Here is an 11,044-nt window from a genome sequence, read left to right on the forward strand (position 1 = left end):
CTCTAAAGACAATTTCAAACTCTTTGTGAGTAAATACACAAAAAAAACAAAAACTAGGCACATCTGTGCAAAGGATCCAATAACGATTGATCAACAATAAAGAAAAAGAAAAAAACACACAGGCTATGTATGTATCATTTGTGAGTACTATCTTTACCATCTCCATACTATCTTCCCTAACTTCCCAAACCCTCTAAGAATTCTTTGACTTCTGAGACTTCATTAAATATGAATTTGGACCCCTTATTTTCGACTATAAGTTTAGCCGGATAAAATAAACTTGCTCTTATCCCTTTACTGATTAACTGTGAGCAGAATGGTGCCATCATTCTTCTCCTCGCAGATGTCTCTGCAGAGAAGTCCTGAAATAACAGAATCTTGCTATTCCCAAATCTCAGGGATTCAATTTTTTTAAACTGCTTCAAGATCTCCAACTTATCCTGAAATTTGAGCACCTTAAAGATACACATCCTAGGTTTATCTAGCCCTGAAGTAGAATTTCTTTTGGGGCCCACTCTATGCGCCCTTTCAATATCTAAGGGAAGGATATGAGCCGGTAAACCAATAGCCTGAGGGAGGGTAGTGGAGGTAAATTTAATTAAGTCGTCAAACTCAGGGGATTCGGGCAAGCCTATAATCCTAATATTATTACGCCTGGAGCGATCTTCGAGATCCTCCAGGCGCAATTGCATACTGTTTAATTTGCTCTGCTGTGATTGAATTTTATTTTCTTGTATAGTTAGCCTATCTTCTACTGAGGAGATCCTACCCTCTGCTTCACCTATTCTTGCCGAGAATAGCTTAACCTCCGCCGAGAGTGTCATCATCTCAGTAGAGATAGTACCAAGTTCTTTTTTAATTTCCTCAAATTGAGGGGAAAAAATAGCAGTAAGTTGCCCTATCAATGCCTGAGTATCAATAAGGGCTGCTACATTCTCTGCTGCCATATCTGGATTGGAGTCCCCCAATTTATTATTTTTTTTCTCCCTGGATTTCACCGGCATTTTGGGTGAATTATTTTTCCCAAGTGTTACAAATTTTTCCATGTAGCGGACCACCACAGAAAACTAGTGTTTAAGTGAAACAACAAAAATTCATGTAGACAAAAATAAAAACTAAATTGTGAATTCGTGATGTGAATTATTCATCCCCCCTTTTTCCCCTTTTTTCCCCTTCCCTTTTCCCTTTTTTTTTTTTTTTTCCCTTCTCTTATCTGCCTCCTTTCCCTACCCCCTTCACTCTCCTTTCCCTTCCTACTTCTGTAACTATCTTAATGATAGTGTCTTGAATCAAAAAAGAAACAAAAATGTGTCAATAAAAAAAAAAAAAAACATTCATATGCAGTGTTTAGTGTTTAAGGCCGGTGACCTCTATATACCTAAAAGTTGGGTTCCAACCTAAGAGTACTCTATTGATTTTGCTCCCTCTATGCTATTACTCAGAGGAAACAGTTAATTCAGGACAATAACTACTGGATACCCCTCTAAATGATCCTTTTAAAAAACAATATTAACATAAATAAGGGGATATATTTCAGTATGCAGTTAAATCAGCTGATTAAATAAAAAAAAAAAAGAAAAATATCAAGCTCCTGGATAACCGTGATCTAACCAGCAAGCAGGATTCAATCCTCACACAGAGGCCTGTGACCAAAGCTATATGTACACAGTCAGTTCTTAGCTAACTTCTTAGCTCCAATCTTGACTCAGACTTTATTGTCCCAATAAGTTCAGCAGCACCCAGACATATTAAACAGCTTGACCACCAAACGTAGCATAGAGTCTAGAATTCAAGATAAACACGGCAGCTGCCGTTAATACTTGCAAGTTCGGCTGATGCTTGGCCAAAAGATCCTCAGCTGCAAGTCGCTGTCTCCTGTGCAGATTTCAGCCTAACTAGGGGCTTAGCTCTACCCCTTACTCTGGGCAAAGCGCTTCTCCTGGGCTCTTGTAACGGCTCGTGGATCCACAGCTCCGCAGTCTTACGGCACTGAACCTTTTGTGAGTTCGCTGCCCTCCTTACCGCAGATGGATCGTCTTGCTGCTAGCCCTCTCCAGATAGGAGACTTCCCGCTCTCCTCCGATTCTCACGCCACCACTCATGAATCCTCAGCACTGCTGTCGTGGTGCGTGATGCGTCGAGCCCTCTGTGTGTTGAAGGGACCTCCCACCGAAATGAGAATAGCTCCGGCACAGGCTTACCACATCCAACGCCCTTGCTTACTGGGGATATACGGCTGCTCGTGTGGCTCTCATGCGCTAGCGAGTCTCTTGTGACAATTCAGCAACCAGGTTGCAAAGGTGTGTCTGTACCTTCCCAGGTAAAATCAAACAAGCGGAAGAGCCGCTGGCCCACCCGGCCAAGTAGGTTTCCTTCTCAGGCTATAGACAGCCTTGCTGCAGCCCAGCTAAACCCCAGGGTGTCTGGGGCTATGAGGCTAAGAGTAGGGGCTGAGATTTTTCGTAGGTCGGCCGACACGCCGACATGGAGCATGCAGTTGTTAAGCTCCGCCCCCAAACCGGAAACCAATCAATCGGTAGGGTAATCTCTACACTACAGCAAATATTAGCCTTACAAGTTAACTGATTAACCCTTTCACTGCCATGGATTTCAGAAGTGTGGTGCGCAACTGCAATTTGCAGCCTTCTAATTACCAAAAAAACAATGGCAAAGCCATGCATATCTGCTATTTCTAAACAAAGGGATCCCAGAGAAGCTTTTACAACCATTTGTCTTATGACTTCAATAGTTGTGTGTCAATAATTTCAATCAGAAATCCAAAGTTTGCAAAAATTAAATTTTTTATACATGTGTGTTTGTGTGTGTTTTACTTGTATTAGTAAATATTTTTTAATGTAGCCCTAACACTTTACTTCAGGTTTTGAGTCATGCTACCTTTTCTTAGCGCAGCTATGTGTTGCACTTAAAGGGACAGTCTACACCAGAATTTTTATTGTTTTAAAAGATAGATAATCTCTTTATTACCCATTCCACAGTTTTGCATAACCAACACAGTTATAATAATATACTTTTAACCTCTGTGATTCTCTTGTATCTAAGCCTCTGCAAACTGCCCCTTTATTTAAGTTCTTTTGACAGACTTGCAGTCTAGCCAATCGGTGCCTGCTCCCAGATAACTTCACGTGCACGAGCACAGTGTTATCTATATGAAATACGTGAACTAACACCCTCTAGTGGTGAAAAACTGTTAAAATGCATTCTGAAAAGAGGTGGCCTTCAAGGTCTAAGAAATTAGCATATGAACCTCCTAGGTTATGCTTTCAACTAAGAATACCAAGAGAACAAAGCAAAATTGGTGATAAAAGTAAATTGGAAAATTGTTTAAAATTACATGCTCTATCTGAATCATGAAAGTTTATTTTGGCCTAGACTGTCCCTTTAAGTGCAAGTGTAATATTGACAGCACACCCGCTCTACATTGTGTATTTGTGGTGTTACCCATGTATGTTACACTTTTATTCTGGGGGGGTTTCTTGGTGGGTGGGGGTGGAGAGACGTCTGCAAACTAAAATGATTTAAATTAAAATATATAAATATATTATTTGTGTGGGTACCATTACAGAAAAAGCACTGAAACCAATGTTTAAATGCAAATGGTTAAAGCGTCCATTAGCATAGGGGTGTGAAGTGGGTTAACACAAAAGATGTTAAATAGCTTCAGCTTAAAGGGAGATTTTAATGCAAAAATAAAATGGTGTCATTCACAGGGAAAATGCTGTTTTTTGTTACTGACTCTAACTATGTGTTTAACCCACTAAAAGTGGTTAAGCATATAGATAAAGTCCTGCTTGGGAGCCACAAAACACTGCAGCACCTTAACAGATTATGGTGAGTGAGTCAACCAAGGACTGATATTATCCACCAATCAATATCTGCCCAACTTTTCCAACACCAATCAGAGAGGGACACTGAAACCAAATTTTTTCTTTCACGATTCAGGTAGAGCATGCAATTTTAAGCAACTTTCTAATTTACTCCTATTATCAATTTTTCTTTGTTCTCTTGCTCTCTATATTTGAAAATCATGAATGTAAGTCTTAGCAGCCAGACCATTTTAGGTTCAGCACCATGGATAGCGCTTGCTTATTGGAGGCTAACATTTACCCACCAATAAGCAAGCATAACCCAGGTTCTCAACCAAAAATAGGCCAGCTCCTATATATCACATTCCTGCGTTTTAAATAAATATAGCAAGAGAACAAAGAAACATTGATAATAGGAGAAAATTAGAAAGTTGTTTAAAATTGCATGCTCTATCTGAATTTTTAAAGAAAAAAATTGCGTTTTGTATCCCTTTAATTTTTGGATAATGTTTAAAAGGCCTGTAAATGACAACCAATTAATAAGGGCAGCCACTGTTGTAAACTGTGCAGTGCGAGTTCCTCAGAATTAGTAAACAGCCAAGTATAAGGGTCTGTATTATTAAATAAGAGGCGTAGGTAAAGTTGCCACTTAGCTGGTATTTATTTTTAAGGTTCAATTTAATGTAGAAAATGAAGAATAAATATAGAAATGTAGGGCCTATCATGTTAAAACGTATCCTAAATGTGTTGGAATCTAATTATAAAGAAATGAGCATTTCAAATCAGCCCTAGCTGAGAATACCTAGGTATGCTCAGAAGCTGGGAGATAGCTGCTGACTGGTGGCTTCACATATATCTATCTGTTATCATTGGCTTACCAATGTGTTGAACTAGCTCCCAGTAATACATTGCTGCTCCTTCAATATAGGATAGCAAGATAATGAAGCACAATTGATAATAGAAGTAAAATTGGGAAGTTGTTTAAAATTGTTGTTCTATCTGAATTATGAAAACATCATTTCTGGTTTCATGTTGCTTTAATTGTGTATATTATTTCTATTTCAGAGTTTTGTTAATATATAACTTGCTCATACTGTATGCACATTGCAGGCTGCATATTTCCATATATTTCCCTATTATGTTGAACATATTTCCATATTTGCAGGCTTTATTTTCTTCTTATAAATGTATTTAAGTAATTGTGTATTTCTTTATTTGTAGAGGTCTTTAAATCTATTATTTATTTTTTATCTGTGTGCAAATACCATGTCTATCATGCGCACTCACACAAAAATAGATGCATATACAGTATTCACACACTTACATATACATGCTGTAATGAGCAAAGCAGGCTGGGTATTTCCATACTACACTACCTACATTTACTTCTTAGCAGATTATTTAACTAATAACTGTACACTCCACCACACTATTCTCCCAAACACTTTGGCTAACAAATACATAGACACTCCTTAATCACAAACATATGCACAATATACACATACATACATGCATCGAGGCAAGAGGGACGATTTAACATGCTGCAAATGCAGCAGTTTCCGCGCGACCTATGAGGCTCGCCGGAAACATAAGTTAAGAGGCAGTGGTCTTAAGACGGCTGCTCTTTAACTTATCCGCCACCTCTGAGGCAAAGGACAGCAATCAGCTCGATCAGATACGATCGGGATGATTGACACCTACTAGCGGCCAATCTGCAGGGGGCAGCATTGCACAAGCATTTCACTAGAAATGCTTGTGCAATGGTCAGGTGGACATGATCCGCTACAGCTGATCATGTCCGCCAACATCATAATAAATCGGCCCCAAGATGTACACAAACACCCACATTCATATAGATACAAAACATAAACATGCACTCAAACACATACACTCAAAACTCTGCAAATACGTAAATATATTGTACATAATTATAAAAAGAATTGAAGAAAGAAAAAAAACTACAAAAAAGAAATATATGGAATGTCTTATGGAAAAAAACAATTGTGTGTATTTATGTATGTGTCTGTATATATCTGTGTGTCTGTGTGGGTCTCTTAACTAGGTGTATATGTGTGTGAATATGTGTGACATTGGTATGAGTGTGTAAACTGTATGTATAGATGTGTGTCTGTGTGTGTATTTTAACTAGGTGTATATGGTGTAAAAAAGTGTGCAGCTGGTATGAGTGTGTATGTGTGTGTATTTTAACTAAGTGTGTGTGTGTGAATATGTGTGTCAGTGGTATGAGTGTGTGTATATGTATATATGTGTGTCTGTGTGTATTTTAACTAGGTGTATGTGTGTAAATAAGTGTGCAGCTGGTATGAGTGTGTATAAGTGTGTATGTGTGTGTATTTTAACTAGGTGTATTTGTGTGTGAATATGTGTGCTGCTGGTATGAGTGTATATGTATATAAGTGTGTATGTGTGTGTATTTTAACTAGGTGAAGTATGTGTGTGAATATGCGTGCTGCTGGTATGAGTGTGTATATGTATGTGTGTGCATTTTAACTAGGTGTATGTGTGTGGGAATATGTGTGCAGCTAGTATGAGTGTGTAAATGTATAAGTGTGTCTGTGTGTGTATTTTAACTAGGTGTATATGGTGTAAAAAAGTGTGCAGCTGGTATGTGTGTGTATTTTAACTAGGTGTGTGTGTGTGTGAATATGTGTGTCAGTGGTATGAGTGTGTGTATATGTATATATGTGTGTCTGTGTGTATTTTAACTAGGTGTATGTGTGTAAATAAGTGTGCAGCTGGTATGAGTGTTTATAAGTGTGTATGTGTGTGTATTTTAACTAGGTGTATGTATGAGTGTATATGTATATGTGTGTATGTGTGTGTATTTTAACTAGGTGAAGTATGTGTGTGTGAATATGTGTGCGTGAATATGTGTGCTGCTGGTATGAGTGTGTATATGTATGTGTGTATGCGTGTGTATTTTATCTAGGTGTATGTGTGTGTGAATATGTGTGCTGCTGGTATGAGTGTATATGTATATAAGTGTGTATGTGTGTGTATTTTAACTATGTGAAGTATGTGTGTGTGTGAATATGTGTGCAGCTAGTATGAGTGTGTATATGTATGTGTGTATGTGTGTGTATTTTAACTAGGTGTATGTGTGTGTGAATATGTGTGCAGCTAGTATGAGTGTGTATTTTAACTAGGTATGTGTGTGTGTGTAAATATGTGTGTACACAGTGTAGCTGGTATGAGTGTGTATATCTATGTGTGTATGTGTGTGTATTTTAACTAGGAGTATGTGTGTGTGAATAAGTGTGCATCATGATCTGGTAATATGAGTGTGACTGTGTATATGTATATACGTGTGTCTGTGTGTATTTTAATTAGGTGTGTGTGTGTGTGTGTGTGTGAATATGTGTGCAGCCAGGATGAGTGTGTCTGTGTGTATTTTAGCTAGGTTTATGTGTGTGTGAATAGGTGTGCATATGGCATCTGTGTATCTGTGTGTATATGCATTTAAGTATATGTTAACCAAGGTGTTTGTGAGAATGTGATGCACACAGTTGTAAAATAAATCATACAAAACTCTGCAAATAAGGAAATCTATGCAATGTAATATAGAAGTGTGTGTAAATATGTACAGTATAAATATATATAATTGTATAAAGAAATACACAAGAACATGTTTGTAATAAAACTGTGATTTGATATATATACAGTAGTATATATATATATTGTCTATATGTATATGTGTATATATCTTTATGTGTATATATATATATGTATGTTTATGTGAGTGTGTGTATATATATATATATATATATATATATATAATGTTGTACTATTCTCAGAACAGCACTAGCAGCAATGAATGTACAGAATGTACATCACACTCAGCCTAAGTTTGCAATGAATGCACTGAAGGGCCGCAGGCTGTGATTGGCAGTTCCTTTCAATCGCTGTGATTGGCTAGTGCAGCTGCGCCTCTGATTGGATGCTGCTGCCCCCTATACTTAGCAGTTTGCTAGTGCTTTGTACTCAGGCAGCCCGGCAGGCTGTGTGACAGCACCGGGAGGGATGAGGCGAGTTCAGCGCCGGAGATTGTCCGTGCTCTGCCTGCTGCTACTGGGAGCTGTCATAGTGATAAGGTAATTCTGTGCCTGAGAACCTCATGCTGGCTCCTTGTCTGGTTGTAGCAGCCTCATAGTTGTCATACACACTTAATGAAAATATATGTACACTAGAGCAAATTGTATATACATGTATATTAAACTCATTATATGCAGTTCTAACATATTTATTATATATATAATTATTTTACCAATACTACAGTGCACACCTTTTTATTAGCATGCTATTATAATAACTTATACTACAGTAATAATGCATTGTTGTATAAATTAATGTTAAGTTTATCAAAACCCTGTAATATACTATTAAAGTTGCCTTTGTATATTGTATATTTGAATTGTATCATAAATATTCTTATGTATAAATTTTCATTTACAAAACAAATATGTTTTGGTAGTTGAACAAGAATACATATTTATTTTTTATATTGATGACAATAATGATAAGTGCAGAATTATTTTATTTTTAAGTAGATTTATTAAAATGCATTAGTTTACTAATATATTTATACTTGTCTGTGCTAAATAGTTATATTGCTTTTAGATTACTCCCATCCATAAAAGAAATAATGTTACAATTCACACTACTTGACAACAACATATACATTATGATTGTATTTTATTAAGTGTATTTCTACATTTAATCTTAAAAGTATATTATTGTTGAAACATTTCAAATACAATTACATACATTAGGTCAAGGTTAATGTATTATATTATTAATAATACAATGCACAATTTGCTAATAATTTAATGTATTTACTATTATGCATAATAATTTGCATATATATATATATATATATATATATATATATATATATATATATATATATATATATATATATATATATATATATGCCTTTATTAATAACACTATAAATAAAATATGAGTATTTAGTCTGTATATTATACAAATATACTGTTTTTTTATGTCTAATTTCATGAACAGTCCTCTATATTTAATCCCATACTATAGACACCCAAAATGTTATTTATTTAAGCCAAAAAACACACATTTTTTACATCACAAATAGAAACAAAAACGGCATAAATCCATTATTTTTTGTAGTCAACGTTTTTCTTTATGAAATCTATAATAGGACATTTCAAAATGTATTTATGTATTTCAGGCTTAATTTTATGCATGCTTCTGTCCTGAATAAACAAAAAGTTGTCCCTCTCCACCAGTTAACAAGAGGCAGTTGTCCTCATCAACCAATGAGATTAGTAGGAAATACAAAACCAATGCTGCAGTATTTTTTTAAACTTAAATAGCTTTTACAGAAAATACTTTCACCCCCTAAAAATTATAAATGCTGTTTTTCATATGCATGAAGGGACCCCATGCTCTAAGGTTTTTCCCCTTAATATGTTCCCAATGATTTGCATAGTGTTAAAAGTACGTGTAATTGATGCTTTAGGTTTATTCTTTCAATAGAAATAGCTGGCTTTGTTCATGAAAACAATAACCAATATTTACATTTTCAGTATCTAAGTATTAGCCTTTGGGTATAGACTGAAGAACAAGATAAACAGATCAGTTCTTCCTGGAGGTTCAGCCCATTTGAATGGATGTGCTCTTTTAAACAATAGGTTATGGTTTTAAAGGGACACTCAGGTTAAATTAAATTTTCATGATTCAGATACAGCATGTAATTTTAAACAACTTTCCAATTTACTTCCATTAAAAAAAATGTGCAGTCTTTTATATTTACAATTTTTGAGTCACCAGATCCTACTGAGCATGTGCAAGAATTCACAGACTATACGTATATGCATTTGTGATTGGCTGATTGCTATCACATGATACAAGGGGAGTGGAAATATACATAACTTTAAAATTTGTTATAAAAAAATGTACTACTCATTTGAAGTTCAGACTAAGTGCTATTGCATTGTCTTGTTATCTTGCATTTGTTGATTATGCAAATCTAATGTGTTGACTGGTCCTTTAAAGAGAAAAACAGCGATTTTAATTACAATAATACACCTAAATGATCAATTTCTATAACATATAAAATTCTGCAGCTAGTATAACAGGCCACTAGAAACGTATTACAGGGAAACACGTTTCACAGTACACTGAATAAAAGTGTGCGGTGGAATCTATTGTGTCATACGTCTGACACACAATAGGATGCAGATACGCTCTATGGACTTGTCATAAGGGCTGTCATTTAGGTTGTCTTTTTGTTTACCTGTAGCTCCCAAGGATACTTCTTTGTTTTAGTTGTTTAGTTTGAACTTTTCTGATTGTTATGAGCTTGTTTAACAGGAAGGTAAGTGCAATCCTGTAGTGTTTTACAATCCATTCATTCTTTTAGTATCTGATATATGTAGGTATTTCACAATTTTTATCCTAGCAGGGCAATTAAAGGGGCGGATACTCCACTCCTTTCTCTCTTACACCTGAATAGAATAATTCAAAAATATTACTCTACCTAGTTTTTTGAAAAATGGATGTTCCTATTCTGAGTAAGGCAAGCCAACTTTTTTTTTTTCTGTAGCGGTTGTTTCTGTCAGTCAGTGAGCAATAGACATAAGACTAAATTGTACACAAACATGCACTTCCTGTCAGTTTCTCCTGTGCAGCACATACTTTATAGAACTCTTTGTATCAGATATACACCTCTCTCTGTGTCAAGAACTTCTTCTTAAAGGGATATGAAACCCAACCAATTTCTTTCATGATTCAGACAGAGCATGCAATATTAATTTACTTTTTTATTTACTTCTATTTTCAGTTCTTCTTTGTTCTATTTGCATCTTTTGTTGAAAAGCAGGGGCGCATTCTTAGGAGACAGACCAATTCTGGAGCACTTTGGGCTCAATTTATCAAGCCCTTCAACCTGCAGTCAGGATTTATCAAGCAGCGGTCATCAGAACGCTGCTTTCCTACCCTCTTTCTCCACCTCTTAGTTGGAGGATTTCAATTTCAGATTGACAGCTCCTGCCTGCGCTTGATTGGCTGTGCACGGGCAGGGGGCGGGATTATAGTGCTTGTGTGCAATCTTACATTTCGGCAGCGGATTGCTGCCCGCCAGAGGAGAGCTGGGGCCGACAGGGGCAGACATATTCACCCCTGTTTGCCTCAGCTCTCCATGTGCAAGAGCACTAGATAGCAGC

General features: G+C 36.2%; 1 protein-coding gene across 1 annotated transcript in view; it reads left to right on the plus strand.

The window, feature by feature from the left end:
• Positions 1-7,824: 7,824 nt before the first annotated feature.
• The window catches only part of GLB1L2 (galactosidase beta 1 like 2), a 272,576-nt gene continuing 269,356 nt past the window's right edge, over positions 7,825-11,044 (plus strand). Inside the window, exon 1 of the mRNA XM_053691520.1 lies at positions 7,825-7,936. Within this exon, the coding sequence (XP_053547495.1) occupies positions 7,866-7,936 (71 nt within the window). The 5' untranslated portion in view covers positions 7,825-7,865. The remainder of the gene's footprint in view (positions 7,937-11,044) is intronic.

This window comes from Bombina bombina, chromosome 8, assembly GCF_027579735.1.
Source record: "Bombina bombina isolate aBomBom1 chromosome 8, aBomBom1.pri, whole genome shotgun sequence".
Taxonomy (NCBI): domain Eukaryota; kingdom Metazoa; phylum Chordata; class Amphibia; order Anura; family Bombinatoridae; genus Bombina; species Bombina bombina.